The sequence below is a fragment of the Engraulis encrasicolus genome, chromosome 14 (assembly GCF_034702125.1).
Source record: "Engraulis encrasicolus isolate BLACKSEA-1 chromosome 14, IST_EnEncr_1.0, whole genome shotgun sequence".
NCBI classification, from domain to species: Eukaryota; Metazoa; Chordata; class Actinopteri; order Clupeiformes; family Engraulidae; genus Engraulis; species Engraulis encrasicolus.
In genome coordinates, this window is record NC_085870.1 from 33,937,366 (window position 1) to 33,959,242 (window position 21,877).

The 21,877-nt window shown below is 42.9% G+C and overlaps 2 protein-coding genes and 1 long non-coding RNA gene across 4 annotated transcripts in view; 2 read left to right on the top strand and 1 right to left on the bottom strand.

Moving 5' to 3' along the window:
• Positions 1–1,488: 1,488 nt before the first annotated feature.
• On the top strand, positions 1,489–6,573 carry LOC134463457 (uncharacterized). The gene is made up of 4 exons (XM_063216653.1): positions 1,489–2,316; positions 2,962–4,152; positions 4,844–5,432; positions 6,542–6,573. Exons 1-4 carry the CDS (start codon positions 1,489–1,491, stop codon positions 6,571–6,573), a joined length of 2,640 nt encoding a protein of 879 aa, XP_063072723.1.
• Positions 6,574–9,588: 3,015 nt separating this feature from the next.
• gnl3l (G protein nucleolar 3 like) lies at positions 9,589–21,758 on the bottom strand. The gene is made up of 15 exons (XM_063215505.1): positions 21,657–21,758; positions 21,518–21,558; positions 20,642–20,755; positions 20,318–20,434; positions 17,273–17,356; positions 14,084–14,219; positions 13,813–13,916; positions 13,222–13,366; positions 12,902–12,989; positions 12,415–12,592; positions 12,094–12,236; positions 11,613–11,749; positions 10,793–10,953; positions 10,133–10,307; positions 9,589–9,770 (listed from the first exon to the last, which is right to left on the bottom strand). The coding sequence occupies exons 1-15, from the start codon at positions 21,667–21,669 to the stop codon at positions 9,706–9,708; spliced, it is 1,701 nt and encodes a 566-aa protein (XP_063071575.1). The 5' UTR covers positions 21,670–21,758; the 3' UTR covers positions 9,589–9,705.
• The window catches only part of LOC134462466 (uncharacterized), a 51,514-nt gene continuing 47,002 nt past the window's right edge, over positions 17,366–21,877 (top strand). For both annotated transcript variants that reach the window (XR_010037529.1, XR_010037527.1), the window contains exon 1: positions 17,366–19,741. This is a non-coding gene — a long non-coding RNA (uncharacterized LOC134462466). The remainder of the gene's footprint in view (positions 19,742–21,877) is intronic.

The following is a 21,877-nucleotide window of genomic DNA, read 5'->3' on the forward strand; positions in this document are numbered from 1 at the left end:
CACGACTTAACCATGTTAAGGAGCATATTGGTGCAACAGTTGGCCATATTCCTGAATTTTGTACTTGTAGTTGCATCCTATTGACTTACCTAGAGAGAGGCAAACACAGAGGCAGAAACAACCCAAAAGGACGTACAGTAGGTACTGTATACAGGTACAGTAGGTGTGTGGGCTTATGGGTTTTAACCTCTGTAACCCCTTTAATGGTCTTACGGCCAATCTCGTAGAGGAGCTTACTTACAGGAGCCAGGTGTACGGTGACATAGGAGGGGACAGAAAGCCGCGCGTGTGCTGTGCTGCGCTGCCTTCCTTTCGGCCCATCTGCACACATGGCACATTATTGGGACAAACAGCTACAGAGGACCCCGCACACTTGATGGAGCGCAGCACACTATTCAGACTCAGACAATGCATTGGAACAGGCCCATCACAAAAATAACGTCTATGTAATTTGGAGGCCCAGTGGAAACGGCCTGGCGATTCCTGATTGATATTGATATTGATATTGATAGATATTGGATTGATAGGAATTTCTGCAGTATCACAGGAGTGACTGGACAGAGTGAAGTGGATACATTCTAAGGATCAGACTGTCTGTCTGCTGAGTATATATGCGATTGGATTACACTGTGGTATGGGAGGAAGACTTTGACTTTAAAATCCCTTTACTGAACCATATATGTTGGTTTGGGAAGAAGAGGAATGACACAGCACACCTGAAACCTGAAGTCAACAACACATTTATGAGTGACTGAGGTTACCAGTTGAATTTTAAGTCATATTCAGCAGGTGAGTGAAATACTATTTTAACTCCTTTCTCATTGACTCATCTATGAAGAGAATGTGAACAGCGTACGACTCCATTGCCACTGTGTGACATGGCTGAATATTGTGAAAACATATGCTTAGTATTTTGTGGCATACTGTGCCAGAATGCTCCATGGCAGCAAAACCTATGACCAAACTGTTATTATTGCTTACAAATCATTAGAGCACAGACTAGACAATTAAGTGTACAAGGATTGTTTGATTTATATCTGAAAAGAAACACGGAGCTGTGTACATGTTTTTTTTTTTAAATATCGGCTTATGTTGAGGTAAATTTAGTAGATTAAGTACATGTGCTTGGCACGTAATCTTATTTATACGTGTGAAAAGGATTTGGTTAGGCTGAGATTAGCCAAGATGCCCACACATTAACACTCATCAAGAATCATCCAACGGAAGTACAGTAGTCTGTGATACTGCCCGCATACCACGAAATAGAATAGAATAGAAAGCTTTACAGTAGGCCTACACACAGGCCTATAAAAATAATGTTCTAATGAACGTGCTGTAGTTATAGTTATTTTTGTTAAATGAGGAGAATACTCTCATATGTATTTCATAAGTTCTAACATGTATTTCACACTGTCTGCTTTGCTTTGATGAAATGGCTTTTATTTCTGCAGGTGTTTTTGTAAGGTTCACCTCACCTGGCAACCGGTCATGCGTTGGAAGTGGAAGATGAGTGGGATTCCCCTGGCTGTTGCCATGGCTCTCCTCTTCTGGGCTTGTGAGTCAGCTGGCAGCCCACTTACAGACTTATCCAGATCTGCCGTCTCTCACCCTCACATCTCCCTCCTGCTGGAAGAAGACTTTAATGGGCTTGACTTCCATGACATAGCACACCCCCCCTCCTCCCTCTCCTCCTCCTCTTCTGCCTCCTCTGCGACCTTTCAGCAGATCGACAACATGGTCGACAACCACATCTCCCAGTCCCTAGAGGACCTGTTTGCGTCGTTTACCCAGCAGGAGGTACTTGTGGAGAGTTCTGGTGATGGGAGCGGGCAACAAGAGGTGCCTAATGACCTGATGCCAGAGAGGCCCCCCCCTTCAATCAGCCTCATGGATGACAACTGGAACTTCCAAGAGCTGGACATCGAGAGGGGGGGCTGGAGGGACCCCAGGCTTCTCGCCGCCCGCCCCTCATCCCCCGACCAGGTACAGCTGATGGACGCCGACAGGTACCCCGAAATAACAGACATGCGCCACCAACAGGAGGTCAACATAGTGGCATCGACACAGAGTACCGCGATTACCATGTCCGCGTTGTCATCAGTAAAGGATGTGAACACAACCAAGCAGAATATCACAGGAGCCCCAACCACCTCTCCACAAAGAGACACACATTCAACCACGGCCCACGTGGTTTTAAATGTGGAGAAGCCCAAAGGGCTATCTCAGTGGAGGGAGGCTAGTGGAGAGATGGAGCATTCCGCCGAAACACCACTGGATGGCGAGAGTCAATCAGCCGACGAGGTGTCCAACTCCCAGGTCACTACAACTGATGTGAATATGACGATGAAAGCTTACATACAAAGCCAACAAACCATGGAAGTGGTTACAAAAACCACACAGTCAAATCAAACAGGTAATTGTTGTGTAACTGCCTATGAAAAATAAAGGTTACAGTACATGTAGTAGTGAGTTTATGTATACGGCACAATGTGTTTGGGAATGTGAAGCAGTGGGAAAATGAACCAATTTAATGTACACATTTAAAGTTATACAATGCAAAGTCAATGTATAGCTACAAGCACTTCTAATTTTCACAAGATCAATAAGTATGTTTTCAGAGGTCTTTTATTTATCTTTCACAGGTCAAGATGTTACAAATGACATGGCAGATGTCACAGAAACACCATCATTCAGTAAGTCTAGCCTTCCCCAACAAGTGCTTTCTGCATTTCTTACCGTCTTTGAATTTATATTTACGTATGTTGTTTGTTCCTTGACATACGCTTATCCATCAACATATCACAGGACAGAGAAACATGATTTTGACAATAGAAAAATATAATAAAATCTCATTAAAAGTAGAAGTACTTCTAGAATATTAGAAGTAATATTTAAGTTGGCAAAACACCACCTATTTAATTGTAAATCAACCAACCAACCAACCAATCAATCAATCAATCAATCTTTTCTCTCCTCCTATGTTCTGTCTTCCATCATTCAGGGAGCGATGAGTTCCGGGGGTTCATAGGTCCCATCACCCAATCTGGCTCCTCTCCTCGCTCCTGCCTGTTCGGCTGGGGCCTCTGTGGTGGCACCGCAGACCTGAACGGCACCACCCTCGATTGGGACGACCTGAGCCGTACCCTGGCCTTCGCCTGGGAGCTGCACGTGTTCGGATGCGCCGGCCTGTTCCTGGTGCTGATGTTGGGCGCCACCTGGGGGATCACCAGTGCCATTGCACTGCTTCGCCCCTACGCCATCGCCCTGCCCATGTCCAATGCCCTGCTGCTGCTCGCCGGAGGCCTGCGATGCGTTCACTTCCTGATCGACCCGTACGGGACCAGGCACATCTTCTCACGGCCCGCCCTCTCTGCCCTGTACAACCTGCCTCTTCCTCTGCTGCTGTGGGCTCAGGCTGTGCTGGCAACCGTCATCTTGCGCGGACGCAGGCTGAACCTCCTTCCCAAAGCCCCAGAGCACCCCGTGAAGACAGGGAGTGTGGTCGCACTACACTGCTCCCTCCTCCTCACGGCGGACATGTTGTCCCAGGCAGTGTCGCCAGCTTTACCCCTAATGCTCCAGACCTTCTCTGTGTGCTGGGGCCTACCTCTGTGCCTGGGCCTGCTCCTCCAAACCCTCAACCCGCCTCAGATGACCCGGACGCCAGTCCCCCTGTGGCTGGCGGCCAAGCACGTGGAGGACCGCACGAGACAAGTCTTCGCCCTGTCCGCCGCCTTGGGAGCGCTGAGCTACGCTCTGCACGTCCACGGGGTGCTCTGGCAGTACGGACTGCTGGGCGACTGGAGGCGCTTCAGCTGGGGCTGGTGGGTGGCACAGTTCCTGGCTCGGCTGGTGGAGCTCACCTGGAGCTACTCGTTACTCCTGCTCTCCTCCTGGGTCTTCTGGAGACCGCACGGCTTCAACAAGCGACGGGACGCCACCAGCAGCGGCAGCGGCGGGAGTTGCGGCGGGAGAGAGACCATGCGTAGCCTGGAGGCATGCTGGGATGGCGTGCTGGACAACCTCCCCCGGCGCCCCAACTGGAGTGAGACGGGCCCAGACCGGCATTGGGCCGGACTGCTGCCAAACAACTGGGCGGCTCAGAAGCGCGCCCACCCAGACATCGACCAGGACATGATCCGTAATTATGAGGTAAGGCAGAGTCGGTTTTATCAATAAGCAGACTATGTAGGCAGTTGCCTAGGGACCCTAGCCTGGGCGAAAGCGACTGTTGACTCCGCCAAACAGCCAAAATCTTTGAGTGGAGTACATAGGATGGAGTTGTCAGGCTATAGGGACCCACCAAATGTACCCCATTCTAGGGGGCTCCAAACAGTCAGCTAAATATCAGCATAAGTAATATAGGGCCCCATGTCTATATTTTGCCTAGGAAATGGGTAAAACCACTGCTGGGAGGTAGGTTAGGATAGGATTAGCAGTTATTGTCTCTTATTTTTTTATGCACAAAGTCTGAATTTTACACAGACTTATCGACACAATTGACACAAAAACAAGAAAAATGCCATGATGGACCAAACAAAAAACATGTAAACATCTATTCTATAGCCTACCTCTCATTCAATTACACGCCCACACAACATTCACACACTAAATATTACACATAATATAATACTGAAGTGGCATAAAGCTTAAAAGACCCCCCCCCCCCCCCAACCCATACTCTCTCACACATACACATACCACACTGCTTACTATTGAGTATTTTAATAGATAAGGACCCAATGAAAATGTAAAACTATTAGTCTTACAGTTTGGAAGCCTCTTCTTCCTGGAGGTACCAGTCTCTATTCACCATGCAAAATATGTTCATTATCCTCTGCAGGTGGCGACGACGTCACAGGGCCTAAGGGAGCGGGATTTCTCTGGTACCTCATCCCGGAGTCACTCGGGCAGCGTGAGCTCCATCAGCAGCATCATGCATGACAGGACCGCCACCCCGCCGTGGCTGCAAGGCCACCGGCACGACTGGAGCGAGCGCGACTGCATCCTGTCCCTCATCGAGTTTGACCTTTGCCCCCCGTCTCCCATCAGCCTCACGCCGAGCATCGAAAACGCACTGATGCACGACGACATGTGTGCGTGCGGCATGTTCACCCCACAGCCGCCATCTTGGACACAGGGCCTAGAGCCGTACTGTGCCCAGGCTGCCAGGGCGACCCCACCCACCACACCCACTCACATCGCCTACAGGTGGGCGCTGGACGGGTGCGCCAGTCCTCTGGAGACACATTGTTTTGGGGGCTCCATGCACCACACAGAGGCATTGGAGGCGGGCACTCAAGACCCTCAGCCAATGCTGTTGAGCTTTGACCAGTACCAGCCAATGGGGTCAGACGGTCAATATACAACACAGCCAATGGAGTTGTTGGATGCTCAAGACTTTGACTTGTGGGAGGTGGATGATCAACCCTGTGAGCCAGTGGGGTTGAATGCTGCTCACCATGTTCAGCCAAATGTGTCAGACAGTCTACACACTCAGCCAATCGGGTCAAACGCTGACCAGTCAGAGCCAATCAAGTTGGATGCCACCGATGTCCCGTCTATGGAGCCAAGAGACAGTCAATATTCTCAGCCAATTGGGTCAAATGCTGACCAGACACAGCCAATCAGTTTGGATGCTCATCACTCACAGCCAACGAAGTTGGATGTTGACCAGTCTCAACCAATCAGGTTGGATGCCAACCATGTCCCGCCTATGAGGTCAGACAGTCAACATTCTCAGGTAATGAAGTTGGATGGTGAACTGTCAGAGCCAATAAGATTACATGCTCATCAGTCACAGCCCATGAAGTTGGATGCTGACCAGTTCCAGCCAATGTACTTGGATGGTCGTCAGTCCCAACCATCAGTGTCGAATCCTGACCAATCACAACTTGCAGGGTTGAATACTGACCAATCACAATCAACAGTGTTGAATGTTCCAAACTCCCAACCAGCAGTGACAAATGCTGACCACTCTCAGCCAATGTCGGTGTCAGACATTCGTTTCCCGTTATCTGCCATGGACTTGAAATTGCCCAATGAGGAACAAGCTCAGCAAGTAGTTCCCATAATTCAGGTTCTCACAGCGGAGGATGACTGTTGGAGTATGAGTAGTACAGATGACAACACTGATCTGTAGAAACTAATTATAGATAAGTGTTTATTCTAGTAGGCCTTGAGATTTCCATCAGTCTGTGTATTAACCCGCTGCATCCAAATGAACCACACTATGGTACAGCCAAAGAGGGTAGATTAATAAAGAGGATTCAAAACCCGCCCACCCAATGCAAAAGAGTGTGCTCAAGTTGGGTCTTCTAAGGGGGCATTGTCCCCTCTTTCTTCTTCTCTTTTTGAGGTGTTTGCACAAGAAATGCACTACTGCCATCCATATCACTAAGGGGACTCCATTTATTCTCAACCTGAGGACTCTGAATGTCTCCTAACCGAAGGTCTCCTAAAGGGGCGTTCACCCGGCATCACATGGATACTGGAAAAGAACAAGAATGACGTATCTCTGTCTATAAGATCTCTGGTACAGCTGTGCAAGTCAGACCACCCTGTGAGTCCTGACCATCTCATCCAAAGACTTGCTTTGTATGTGTATGTGCACAATGTCTTTTTTTAGCGTAGAGTCAAACTGATATGATGACATTTAAAAAATGTATTGTTCCTTTTTTACAAGCTGCATAGTGCATTATCATTTTTGATGTCTTAGTTAATATCTCCAAGAGTGTTAACCCCATAATGCATGCTCTACCATCAGTGGCATGCTGGAATAATCATTGAAAGGTTAACCCTTTGAGGAGTACCATCACAAATATGTGATTAGAATTTTGCCCAAATTTTGAATTCTCATTATGATGTCATAATGTCTTTGCGAGATTTTTAACACAGACGTCTATAGGAGCTGTAGAGTGTTCCAGTAAAATTCTAGAAGAACCTCTAGAAATTCCTTACTCCTCAAATACCATAGTATTTCTCTACTATAACATAACAGATGGCCTTTAGTAATGCACAATTACTCGGTCATTGCCATTCTGGTAACAGCAAATTCATAACGCCACGTTTTAAGGGGTTAAACATATTTGTTAAATTGTTAAATTATTCAATGGATTTTGTATTAAAAGTATTTCCCTCTTTCCTTATAATGAAAGCACTTTGTTCCATTGCATTACATTACGAGGTAATGATACCCTGTTAGATAGCACTTTGTTGTATCATACTCTATGCTCACTGCTCTGAAAAAGCTAGTGTAGAGAATAATCAAAATTTATTATTTTTTATAGTTTGTCATATTAGAAAGAAAAAGCAAGATATGTGCTTGTTGTCAGTCTGAATATTTTGTTCAGAAACACCACATTGCAAAACATTGTAGTGCAGACATTGTCTACTCTAGTAGTCATTGAAGCTCAGAGATGTAGTTGAGAAAGGTCTCATGAAATTGTTAGAAATAGTGACATCTACATGACACCTATCTGGTCTGGTAATGCTGGATATTTTGGGTAGAGTAATTCTGGGTATGTTGCAATAATTAAGATGCCATAACAAGACAGCAAAAACAGTTATCTGAATGACCTGTTTCTCTTTCTGTAACTAATGTTTTGTACCGTTTTATAGATATGACATGAATAAAACCGTAAAACACGAGGAACATTTTCTTTTGTGGTATTATTTCATACATGACAAATTATTTAATCATACAAGCAGAACTCAGCATTAGACAGACTTGAAGTGGATGTGTTGTGACACACATATGCCAGTTAACTTGTAATTAACATTGTGATGTTGACATTACTGATCCATTAATTAAAAGCTTGAGTTGTGAATGCTTGAGAGGTCAGAACATGGCAGTGACCCCATTTGGGCAGTCATGGGTAAGCGATTAGGGCATCAGACTTATAGCCCTAAGGATGCCGGTTCGACTCACGGCCGCCAGGTTGGTGGGGAGAGAAATTAACCAGTGCTCTCCCCCATCCTTCTCCATGACTGAGGTAACCTGAGCATCGTACTGTCCCGCCGCACTGCTCCCTTGGGGCGTCATTGGGGGCTTCCCCCTTGCACGGGTGAGGCATAAAATGCAATTTTGTTGTGTGCAGTGTTCACTTGTGTGCTGTGGAGTGCTGTCTCACAATGACAATGGGAGTTGGAGTTTCACAGGTGGGCTTTAACTTTTCTTTCATTTCTTCAAAGGCAAGTGGGCACTGGGACAAGAGCAGAGAGTAGTCTTACGTGACATGAGTGCTACTGTCACACAAGCACCAGTGTATCGGTTACTGCCCGTTTCAGGATACCGAGGCCAAATAGTACGTTAATGCTCTTTGCAGATGTTTTTGCCAAAAAAAAGACATGCCATAGAAAGACACCAGAACACAGAACTACTTGTCTGAATATTGCAGAGAAAATGGGGCATAAATAATGTAATTGTGATTATTAACTACATTAAAAATGAATTACATGTACATGTTCCAAGTGCAGTTTAAATTAGTATGTCATTAAAAATGAATACTCCAAAGAGTCATTAGCTTTGTTCTATTATTATAATGTGCGTTACTTCATGGGTCCATCTCAACCAGGCTCCACTTCTTTAGGTCCCCCTCTAATCAGGGACAGTTCTAGATTTCTCATTTTTGCATTATTGTGACATGATGGAAAAACTCTCAAAAGGTATCACATCTTCATTTGACCCTGGCCAGCAGGGGCATAAATGAACTTTTTAAATCACCAGCCAAATTGGCTAGCAATGTTAATCTTACTCAGGGCCGGCCCGAGGCATGAACGAACTATGCGATGGCTTAGGGCCAGAGTGTGGGGGGGGGGGGATTACATTTTGCTTAGGGCCCCATTAAGGCTTGGGCAGGACCTGATCTTACTAGTCAAACACACACTCACTAATAAGTCAAAGTGGCTAGTAAGTTGGTCTTTTCTTTCAGCCAACCTGAATTTTCACCAGCATTTGCCAGGTTGACTGATGTTTATTATTAGAACACTGCTGGCCAGTATGAAGATGGAAAGACGACCATTGCAACTCTGTGTCTGGACTAAATAGCGTTTTTAACCTCTAACACCTCTCTGCACTATGGTGGTAGTGCCCTTGGGTCTTTTCAACATCATGTCTGTACTTAAGACCTTTGGTAGTAGTGTCATGACTTACTTTGAAACCTCTTCTGTCTGCACTTAATATCTTTGGTACACTCTCAAGAGAGAGTGTACCAGATTGGGTGCATCGAATGACATCAAATTTTATCAATGTGAAAGGGTAGAAAAATAGGCTTGAAATTTTAAATGGCAGTAAATAGGCACTTTTGGCAAAATCAGTTACGCTAAGTGTATTTTTAGACCATTTTGATCAAAACTGATTAGTAGAATCATTTGACAGACTGCTCCAGTTGTCTTTCCACTTTCACAGATTTGAAATCCTTAGTGCATGTTTTTGAAGCCTTCCTTCAGCAAGGTTTGAGCCCCTGTTATACAACAAAAATTTTGGGCCTCCTAACCATTTGGGTCAATGGCATTTTCTTACCAAACATACTTTATCCAATGATCGACTATACGTACCATTACTGCATGAAACACAAAACATGAAGCTTTTGTTGAGAAATTAATAGGTACTTTATTTCTCTTACTGTACATCACGTACATAATTTAATATTTTACACACGACGACAGACATGATGATCAAGATGATACTTCAGGGCCATTTTATCAGCTGTCCCAAAAGCTGTTCATCGCAGAGGTTAGTGTGTCGGACAGCTTCACTGCAATTTTGTCTGCAAAGTAAATGAACAACCACACATGTTATTTAGCACAGAATAGTTGGTGAGGAACTACAATATGAAAAGCTAGTTCTCCACAGTGCACAAAGACCCTGACGACATGATGGAAATAAATAGCACCTTGCGCTTGCGCTTACTTTTCATGCATTAATACTTATTATTAAGAATCATAATTCACACACAGGGAATAATAAAACATTGCTGTACTTTGAATTAGTGTTACTGGTATAGTACTGTATGCTGTATTCCCCATATTGCTGTCCTCTTTTGTGAGTCGCGTCTGCTAAATGTACTGTAAAAAATAAATACATGACACATAATTACAAATAAAAAAAATAGAGACTGCATTAGGGTACCTGCTCTCTTCTGCTGCTTCTTCCTCTTCTTGCCGGCTGCGAGTAGAGCCTGTCCCTGATGGAGCGGGTCAACGCTGACGATGTCTCTCAGGTCTACAGGTTTAGGGGCTGCCCCTTCCACACCACCGCCAGTTTTAGCCTGAGCTGCTCGGAACTCAACTGTCATCGGTCCAAACTGTTGTGGGGAATTGAGTTGAGAACACAGCGTTTACCGGCAATGTTCAAAAATAACATGTGGATACCAGAATGGTTACCAGAGCCCAAATGAAGGGATTTACATAGGCCATACATGGTCAAATAAATAGATAAATAAATAAATACATAAATGAAGACCTTTTAAGTCCAGGCCACAGGTACATGACCAAAGAAGAAAAGAAAAGAACTGGTTGTTCATGTGAGCTGCTGTGTTGCAGGGTTTTAACCGTTTGCCTTTGCAGCGATGGCGAAAACATTTTTGTAATGTAAATGCCATTTTTTCACAATAAATAAATAAATAAATAAAAACATAATAATTACTGGCCTGTAAAAACATTGTGTTCTGAGACTCCTAATTACAAAATAGTTTCTGTTCTTTCAGCTACAGTACAAATAACGATCTACTTTCTGATTTGTTAGTAATAAACTACAATACTCAAATGCATTAATTACATGTCAAAGTACCTCTGGATCTTGATCGTCATCCATCAATTCAGCTTCATTTAGAGACTCTTCATCCTCCACAGTCTTGATGTCATCCTCAACTTGCATGTCTGGTAGAGCACCCTGGGTCATGCCAGACGGCGCCATGCAGAAGCCCATATTGGGAGTGCTGGAATCCATTGCTGCAAGACATATTGAGGTGTTTTTGTCTTTTAAAAAAAAGCATTCTCAGCAACAAATCTTTTTCCAGCCCTTCTTTTTTTTTTAAAGTGCACTGTGTAGGATTGTAGGTAGGTACTGCAACCATGTCGTTCATTGAAACTGTGCTGCCTGTTGGCCAATTTGATCTTTTCATGAATATTTACTAAGTAATAAACTAGTATTTACTAGTATGACCAAAGTACAGTAAGTTTTGCAGATAAAAATGACTATTTCTTGAAATTCAAAATGGCGGACCATGGAGAAGATCCCCCTTTTCATGTATGAAAAGTGCAATTTTCCCAGCCATATTGATTACTTAGAATTTGGTGGTGGTGGTAAGTATTTGTTAAAAAGGTAACATTTGTGAATGTGCAGCATGGATGCTGGAAATGAACAACTAAAAATATTACATAGTGCACCTTTACCACATTTTCAGCGCTCCTTTGGTTATTTTAACCAAACAAGTTCAGTGGTGTGGTTAGCTACCCAATCACAGTGTACGTGCACAACTGTGGAGGACAGCGAGAGAGAGAGAAAGGAAATTGAATACTTTTTTTTAATCTTTCGGCTTAAGAGCGTCTTCAGAGCACTAATGACAAAGTAAAAAGTTCCAACTGTACAATGTGCACATAATATATACCTGCAAGTGCCTCTTCATTCCCCTTCTCCAGCTCATCCCAGTCAAAGGCCTTGCCCATCTCCGCCACAATTTCAGCACTGACATGGGTGGACAACGTGTGGGTCTCTGGAGGATGGGTGAAGTAGCTAATGCGCCCCCTGAGATGTTTAATACATACAATACACAATCATACACATACACATACAATACATAACGGTGTTCATTTTTTTTATGTGGACTACATTACTAAATTATTGAAACGGATTTTTACTCTGCTTCAACTGGATTTAAAATTCTAGAGTAATGGACTTTAAGAGTTTGGAATTCTGTAAAAACAATTTTGTTGAGGCCATGCTTGTTTTGTGCAATGATGCGAAACAAAACATGGCAATTTCTTCCACCAGGTGGCAGCACAGTCAAACATGTTAACCGGTATGTCCAGTCTTATATTACAAGAGATTGCTCGTGTCAGCTGTAACCTAAGAGTGCCATCTGTACCTACCCTGTCCAGTCCATGAGGACACTCTTGGCAGCCTTGTCACTGTCTGGAAGCCCCCCTTTCCTCAGCTTCCCCTGCCGCCGCGCTAGCAAGGCCAAAAACTCATGAGCGTTGTGGAAGTCTTCAACCCCATAATGTTCCATGATCTAAGAGCAACAGAATGAAGAGCAAAATAAACACACAGCCTTTATAAATGAGAAAAGTGCCAAGACAAGTTCCAGGATGTTATGACTACCACATTCACCAAAGAGACAAACACAATACAAGTAAGGACACACAAACGCATGCACACAAACACATGCGCGCGCGCACACACGCACATACCTGTGTCTTGTTACAGCGCCTCAAGATGGCTTCTATGGCGGGTACAGGGTCCACAAGCTGTTCTATCTTCACACAGTTCCTGAGGATCATGGCCGCATCACTAGTGGAAGTTGCCATAACTATTCCAGGGCAGTCGAGGAGCTTGATGTGCTTGTCCAAGTGCACTTCCTGGAGGCATCTGAGCAACACAATAATAATCATTAGTGACAGCTACTTGTACATGTCAGCACGTTATAGCCACCCCTTGTAGTATGCGGCATGGACGTTTTTCATCCCATAGTACCAACAGTCGATACAAATGTGAATGTCTCCTGCGGCATGTAAAGTCAGATTTTCTTATGAGAGGTTTTTCCCCCCTCACTATGCTCATTCAGGACTGTGAAAGTGGTCGGGAGGGTCACCATTCGCTTTACTTACTCTTTTTGACATCGGCTGATTCTGAAAAGCAATGTATTTTTTAACTGTAAAGGTTCTCACGAATGCTTACTTGGTGACACCTGGTGTGGCTCCAACACTGCATGCACGAGCTCTCTTCAGACTGTTAATCAAGCTGCTCTTGCCAACGTTTGGAAAACCTTCAAAGAAAAAAACATCAGGTTTTAAGAAACATTATCAGTCAACCGATAGAGGAATAGAAATATTTAAACACTTACATAAAATAATTATTCATAGTACAAAAGAACAGAAATGTGTTTTCGCTTTCAAAAGAAAGGGGAAAAAATGAGAAAAGCTTCATCCTCACTACCGACCCCAACATCACTATTCCATTTGAATTCATGTTCTAGAATCTAGAGATGGGCCACTCACCAACTACTCCTACAGTGATGGCGGTCTTTATGTCCTGGTTGCGACAGTAGTTTCCCAACAGCTTCATAAGGCATTCTGCGCCCACGCACGCACTAGTCCCAAGCAACTCAGCAGTGGCCTTGCTGATGGGCACATTGCTGCGTTTCTAGGAGGAGAGAGAGAGAGAGAGAGAGAGAGAGAGAGAGAGAGATTGTGTGTGAATGTGAGAATTAATAAACAAACTGTCGATTCATGCAACAGTGTGTGATCCATGGACATTACATTACACTTAGCTGACGCTTTTATCCAAAGTAATTTACATCCCTGGAGCAATGTGGGGTTAGGTGCCTTGCTCAAGGGCCCTTTTGCCATGGATGGAGGTGCAGGGAGAGTCAAGAGTGAGTTTTGAACCTGCAATCCTCTGATATGAAGACCACCTCCCTAACCACTACACCACAGCTACCCCCCCACGGCTGGACATGAAACAAAACGCAAAACCACACTGATTTGTTAAAACACTGAAAATTGTTAAAAGTAAAAAGGGTCATTGGCAGGTACCATACATTATGACCAATTGGTTAGCATGTACACTGCCAGGCATCAATATCATACCAGGTTTTTGTTCTGCTGTTGAGTGGAAGCTTTGAAGGCGACTGTCGGAAATTCATGACGAAGATACTTGATCCATTTCTCAACGATATCCTTAGACACAAGATCTTTGAAAAGACAATTTAATATAGCAATTGTTGTCAAATATAGCATGTTTAAGAAGATAGTGTAGACGATAGTAACTGAATAAAATGTTAAAACAAAACAAACACGTGATGAACATAAAATGATGAACAAAAAATGATGCCAAATGTTAAGTCCCAAATCAACTTACCAATTTTGTTGAGAACAAGAACGATTTTTTTGTTGATGCCACTCTGCACAACGGCCTGTTCTACTTGTGGACATCGACAGCCTATAGGATCACGTGCATCCAGGACCTCCAGTATTACATCCGCTGCTTCAATAACCTTCAAAAAAAAAAAAAAAAAAGAGGATTCTAGAAAAACTAACCAATTTTGAGTATGGAATGTGCGACCGTACTGTACCGTTTAGCCTTGCCCTCCACTCACACAAGGCGATCCCAGTCCAAATGGTTTTCTGTCTATTGCCTCGTTTACATGAGACACTTAAGTCCGATTTAACTCACTTTATATCTGATTAAAACTCAAATTCCGCTCTAAAAATATCATGTAAACACTTACCGAACAGGATTTAAGTTTATTCTGATTTAAACTTAAGTCCGATTAAAGTGGGTGGTTTATTCCTCTTTTAAATCCGATTAAACACTGTCGTCTGTCATGTAACCTTTTATTCAGAATTACAATAAGTCCGGTCGTTCCACGCATGCTTGTTGGCCACACGATGGCCCCATGCTCTTTGCTAGTGAGAAAAAAATGGCGGCACTTCCTGTTGATTTTCACATGAAAGTTTTGCTCAATTTAAAGTCCCTCAGCGACTATAAATGTTGTGGCTTCCGTATATTGATGTAAAAGTGCCCCACGAAGTAATGAAGCACAACAAAGTTAATCCACATCACCCTTTGACCACTCGTTTTTCTAAGCTAGGTGGGTAAGCTAACTAGCATTTTGAAAGAACCAGACCATAGGGGATGTCCCTAGCTTTCAATCCGACTGAAGGCATTCATTTTCGGGCAGAAGGTTAGCACCTGTCCTGGTAGTCATGAAGGTTTAGCGACTATGCCCCCACGCCTTATTTGGCTCGCTCAGCATGTTTAATCAATTTAACCCTATTGCGCCAGATGCATCATCTATGATGCATCAAATTCAAAGCCCTCTCCACGCTGACACACAAAAAAATCCATCTCAAAAACATCCCGCGTGTCATTTCCAAACGTCCTGCAGTACACGGAAACCGCCACAAGAGAGCAGCGGTCAACAACAAGTTGATCACAGCTCGGCGAAAAATGCAAAAATGGAGTAGAAGCGGTTTCCCTGACCGACGCTGAGATATCGACAAATTGCAAAAGGTTTGTGTACAAATTTCCGAAATATAACTCCACATCCTTTAATTTGAACACTTACTTTGTGCAATTAATCAAGGAAGAGTTTATATCTGTACACCGTGTTGCAGAGAGATCGTGCTAAAACTGATGAAACATATAAGCACCATCCGGCGGTGGCAGGAAGTCAGCCATCAATGCATTTGCTCCATAGGGAAACTTACAAAGCATACCACGACGATCGTTTAACAAAACACACAAGTTGTTTTATTCAAGACAAAGATATTGCCTTAAGAAACACGTTTTACTTGCAATTTTGAAAATGTAATGCAAAATGTTGAAATTATGATCTCGTAAAAAATGCATTGAAGTGAATGGAGAAATGGTCCAATTGTAGTAATGGACCCATATATTCAAATTACACATCAAAAATGAATAATGATCTATATTACACTCATAAATAGGTTGTTAAGCATTCGATCAGCTATGTTTTTACATAGATTTCAAAAAATTACCCAACCAGGCTGTGGGAAATGTAAAATATGGTCCTGCTAAAACAAGGATAGGCTTAAAAAAATGGCAGGATCTAACTAAATATTTAAAGATAATCCTCAAATTAAATTGTCTGACAACTTTTTTAAATTAAAAAAAAAAGTTGTAAATGCATTAAAAGTCATTTTTCAATGGTCATGAAATTGGAATTTTCATTCATTAAAAGCCTGATGCATCATATATGATGCATTAAATATCTCAGTGACCTTAACAAAATTTTGATTTTTTTTTTACATTTCTTATAAGGGACCAATATTGAAGCAAATTCCAAAAAAATAGAATTTTCTCTCATTGCTTTCATGGTTCAGGTTTCACAGGGTTAAGTGAAAGTGCCATGTATACACCTCACGAAATAACTCTTAATCCGATCTATTTAAATCTCATTTATTAAATCGGACTAAAAAACATCATGTAACCGTAGCCAATGCCTCTCAATGGTTGAATAAGCTACCAGTTGCTACAAGAGCAGGGTCAGCCCTCTCAAACTTCAAGAAGCTAGTGAAGACTCATCTCTTCCGAGAGAGCTTCCCTGCATAACCTAACAAGCTATACTCATCTCTAGTCATGGGTCATAGAGGTAGAAAATAACACCAGAGAGGACCCCGCCCCCATTTTTACGGCAGTCTGTAGCAGCCATTATCTGTAGGTAGATCAGAGAAATGGAAATTAACGGAGAACGAGGCTCACCTCTGTCAAAAATGGCTTAATCATGTGAAAATGTCCATCAACACACTATACAAGGTCAATAGTTGAAGTGTGTTGCCAACTATGTTCATAAAATATATTATTTGATTTTTAAATTTATTTTATCGACTCATATGATTTAAGTAAATATTTAGCCTGACATTTCAAATCTGGTCTTTGATTAAAGTGTTACTTCATATTTACACAGTTTTAGTCAATTTCTTGACAGAGGTGGGCGTGTTCTCCATTGACTTGCATTGCCTACACTACCTACGGAAGTTGAGAAGCTCCAGCTGCCATTTCCCAGTGCTGTCGCAAATTGCTGTGTCCTCTCTAGTATTATTTTCTACCTCTATGTCATGGGTACTAACCTGCACTACATTTGATAGGTCCTCCACTATTTTTCTGCTCTCTATCTATTCTACATTACTTGTACACTGCTGTCCTCTGTACTGCCCCCTTACTCTGTACTTGATGAATGTCCAACTTCTAAGTCGCTTTGGTCAAAATGTAATGTAAAATGTGCGAGAGCAAAGCAATGCGAAGCGCAGTTAAATGCTCATTTCGTACAACCAACAGATGGTGGAATATCACAGCAATTCACTCACTTCAGTCACTCAATTCAGTCACTCGACCTGCTTGCATGCATCACTACTATGTCTGGCCTGATCTGAATGGCCCCATTTTTAAGTCATTCTTGAAGCATCAAAAGAATATTTCAATGAAAGCAATCATCCAATTACACAACATCACTCACAGCACGGTTCACAAAAAATGTACAAATGATAAGTGTCATGCATGTCAGTCATTCATTCATTTCCTCACCTTTTTGAATTCTCTGTAATAGGCTTTCCTTGAATTTTCATTCTCAAAATTCACATGTCTTTCCAAGTTATGCATTTCCACTTCCTGTATAAAGCAACAACAGAGTTTAATTACAATCTACTTCGATAGGACCACAAAGTGTCCGATTTCACATGAAATGATCCAATAACAGAACAAAACAATCCTATATTTGAAAGTTTAATCAATTCTTACATGCACTGACCAAGGTTGTGAGAATAACAATATACAGCAATGTGGAGTTTCTCAATTTTTTTTTTCAGTCGCCTCACTCTTTAAATTAATGAAATATTTATATTTAATGCAGATTATCATTAGAATACATACTATCTTTGAAGACAAAGAGATGGAAAACACATGTAGGATACTATGCAATGTGTTTCAAATTTCATGTTAGCCATGTTCCTGAGGAAGACTCCCTGGCACCCTGGTTGAGAAACACTGTAACAGGGCATTAACATAGCAGAGTGACTTGATGCACGAGAATGGGTGTGTCTGACAGTGGTGCAGCAGCAGCTTATGACGACAACAACAACAACAAATCAAGAGATCAAAAAAATGGTTGCTGCATCCGTAGCAACTATTTCATTGGCTGAGGCACGTGCGTCATCCGTGCAAAAGTTTGACCATTCGGTGAGTAGTTGGAAGTTTTTTTCCGGATGGATCCACCTCAGCTTTCTTCTTTTATTTTTAGGTATCCAGTGAAAAGTCATGGATGGTTTGTTACCCTATCTGCATGTGCAATCCTCAGCACAACGGGTGTTTATGCTGTTTAGTTATCAGTGATATGAGTAAGGTTTGGTTACGAGTTGCCAAGATGCTCCATTCATAATGCTTATTAATTTTGACTCGTCAAAAGTGGGCGTGGCTAAGCGGCGGGTAGTCAGGGTGACGTAAGCCTGCCCTGTTTTTTCGATTGGCCAGGCTTAGCCGTTTTGTTATTTTCATAAACTACAACAATCAAACGAAATAAAAAAATTCTTTCACATTAACACGACCAGGAAAACATATTATGAACTGTTATAACACATAATCATGCAAGAAGGTTAAAAAAAAATGGCATGGCCTCTTTAACACTTGACGGCGACGGCACCAACAGATACAACACCTCCAGGGCCGGACTACCGCATAGGCTAGGTATGGCTGAAGCCTAGGGGCCCCCAACAATTCATCTGTCGTGTAAAGTATAGTTTTAAATCTTATTAATACTCCTGTCCATAGTAGCGTGCAATCTGTAGCCCAGGGCCCCCGAGCCATGTTAATCCGGGCCTGAACACCATGCAAACGAGACCACAGGTCAGGGCGGCAGGAAGTGAACCAATTCAATGTGGACGTGTGTGAATGAGGTGTAAAGGGCCGTACACACACGTCGCTGCTAGTTACTCGCTCAGCGGATGAAGTCAATAGAATGTCTACGTGTTCCAGCGAGTCTCGCTGGCGAGTAGGCGAGGAGAGTACAAGCGAGGCGATGTGGGCGGGTTCCGAGATAAACTTATTTTATCTTCGAGCGACGCGAGTTAAGCGAGTAACCAATTGGAATGGAGAATACAGATTATTGACAGGTGACGTTGCCCCTGTGGTGTTCTGACCACCCAACTTCTGCATGCCATCACACTTTGGTTAAAAGTGTTGAGGAAAATACATCCAATACAGTGTACACCATCAAAGGCTCATGTGCATGGTTGTGCACAGCACACGATTAAACCGTCTCTGGTTAAACAGCGTAGACCTACATTTTGTTTCATACGGACGTGTTGAAGAGTAGTTTGTCGAGGGGTCTTGGAGTAGTGGCACAGTGAACCAGCAGGAGGCAGAGATGGTGTTTTTGCCGTTTATTTTGCGACACCAAGTGCATTATAGTGAAAATCCAGTGAGCCCGTGGAAAATAATAAACAAAAAACTAAACTAAACTTAAATGTAGAAAAATATATACATCTGGTCTATTTACAATATTTACAGGAAAAATAAATGGGCTATGATAAGCCAACATAACAAAATGGGAAAATAAACAAAATAGCCACAGGCTCACAATATTGTTCAAGTCAACAAAGTTACTCACACTTCAGAGTAATGGAGCATAAGGACGCACGTCCGTTCACCAAGGAGCTCTCCCGACTACTGAGAAAATTCCCCATTATCAGGGCTACCTGACGCACCACGCAGATGGACTATACCATTATAGTTAGAAACTACAGGGGTGCTAAAAGTCAGAATGACATTAACATTAAATATCACAAGTTAAAATGGTACCATTACTACATAAATCATATTAGGCCTTCTACATCAACATACTACACATGTACAGACATCACTACAGTCATTTGGGGATTTAACCACCGAAATATTACCGCGAGGGTGCAACCATGTGCACTCACAACTCTACTCGGGAATATAGCATTGGCAAACACTGACGCGCATCTTTTAGGAAGATGCGGTAATGAGGAAGCGCTGGTAAGTTCTTTAAACGCTAAGCAAACATTTGTCGATGCACTTAGACATCTTAAAACCCAGCGGTTACATAACAAAAGGTGAAACATTGTTGCCATAAGCATAATTACGCAAAAGGACACATGCAGTGAATTCGCTGTTTGTGTATGTTCTGTTGTGTCGTTGTGACTGTGTGGATGCGTGCGTGAAGTGTTTGAATATGAATGAAGCACTCGTGACTCTAACTAATGTGTGCACCCATATGTTAGACCACAAGGCATGAAACACATTGCAAACATGTTGTAAACATTCACGTAGCAGTTACTGAAGTCCATGATTAATATTGTCAAGGGATATGAAAGTTTTAAAGAGGGAATGGCGTTTCAAATGTTCAATGGCGCCCGCATAGGGAGCCGTGATGACGCGCACAGAATCTGCGGCATCACAGGACGTTATTGGCGCGGACAGCGGGAACCATGACAACCAGTAAACAAAATCACCCAGAGAGCGAGTGGCAAGTAGGCGAGTGAGCAAGTAGCGAGTAAATAGCAGCGACGTGTGTGTACGGCCCTTAATAGTGTAAAGCAGCAGCTTTCTGACCTTCTGATCATAAGCCTGTTGTCGTTGCTGAATGTCCCTCTGGAAAGTGTCCAAACTCCTCCTCTTCATCAGTTCCTTTTCCCTTGACAATCTCTGCCGCTCTTGGAGTTCCTCTAGCTAACATGGTGACAAAACACAGACATTGGTTGATTAGAAATCATTTCACACAAGAGGGAATAGCAGCATACTTTCCTTTCATCAAACCTCAGATCCCAGATATCAGAGAAAGCATTTTCTTTATCATTTCTCTGAGACATTCGTTGAAGAGGTTAATAAACCATCGTAATTTGCCAAACATTGGAAAAGGTTTTACATTTATTTTACCCGTTTTTGCCTAAGTTCTGCTTGTCGTTGTGCATTCTCTTTGAAGTGTCGCACGTCTGGCACGCCAGGATCCTTTTTGTTAGCCTGGCTACCCTGCTGCTTGCCATCTTTGCCCTGAAATGTGACAAGTGTGTTAAGAAAGCTAATAGGTAGGAGCGATTTCCCAAGCCACTACTTCATATCAAGCATCACGCCGGAGGGTTCTATTGCTGCTCCACAGCTGCCATTGTGGACAATGACCAACTTACAGTGCAACCAGTCTGTCATATACATAGATCTCAGTTGATCTGAACACTGACGACATAATTGCACAAGACAAATGTGATCACCAATGTTCTGAAAAGCAAAGCCCAGCCTTTAGCACATGAAAGTGAAACAGCAGCTGATACAACTACACACTGGTGCCAGCCTGTCAAATTGAATCAATCTCCATGCAGAAAAAACATAACATGAGTGATTTCATCTTCTTGGTCGCATATGCTCTGGCTTCAGAAATTCCAAAACAGTATGCGACAAGACACAAGTATGCTGCTCATCTAGTATGCTCACAAGTATGCTGCTCGCTGTGTGTGTGTGTGTGTGTGTGTGTGTGTGTGTGTGTGTGTGTGTGTGTGTGTGTGTGTGTGTGTGTGTGTGTGTGTGTGTGTGTGTGTGTGTGTGTGTGTTGTGATGAACCATTGACAGGTCAATTTAACGAATGTACTTCGTCACCACACCAGAGCAACAGAAGGGACAATTATCAATTATATTCTTAAAAGCCAGTTCGTCGCTAAGAAAAACGCAAAGCATACAGTTTACTACTTTCATTTCGACAAGCAGGTTGATCTTTGACCACTGAAATGCACTAGGGCTAACAAACAGGAGAGACATCGCTACCTTTTTACCAGTGAAGCCAAGTCGTTTCGCCCTCTTTTGTTCTGAAACAGAAGATAATAGATAACGTTACCGCGCTTTATTTCATTATGGTACAAGACATAAGAATGTGGATGTAGTGGTAACGAGAAGAGAAACATACTTGCTTTCGACATGGTCGTGTTTACACGTGCAGATCTACAACGGATATGACGCCACGGTCAGCTGTAGTTGACAAATTTTGCAAACAGCAAAGGCCTAGCCCCTCACTACCGCCACCATCTGAGCAGGAGTAGGCCTATATCTTGAGCTTGGAAACTTGCATTTTTTCAAAATCGTTAAAGATCGCCTCTCAACGTAATTTAATTAATATTGCCGTGTTCC

Excerpts from the sequence above, each read along its gene's own strand:
- LOC134463457 (XM_063216653.1), top strand. The coding sequence starts at position 1,489 with ATGCGTTGGAAGTGGAAGATGAGTGGGATTCCCCTGGCTGTTGCCATG. Across the intron at positions 2,317-2,961 it reads ACGAGGTGTCCAACTCCCAG|ATCTTTTCTCTCCTCCTATG; the intron begins GTCACTACAACT and ends ATCAATCAATCA. Across the intron at positions 5,433-6,541 it reads GGAGGTGGATGATCAACCCT|CTGTGCAAGTCAGACCACCC; the intron begins GTGAGCCAGTGG and ends TCTCTGGTACAG.
- gnl3l (XM_063215505.1), bottom strand. Across the intron at positions 13,367-13,812 it reads AACAGCAGAACAAAAACCTG|AAACGCAGCAATGTGCCCAT; the intron begins GTATGATATTGA and ends CTCTCCTCCTAG. Across the intron at positions 9,771-10,132 it reads GAAGCAGCAGAAGAGAGCAG|ACAAAATTGCAGTGAAGCTG; the intron begins GTACCCTAATGC and ends TTTACTTTGCAG.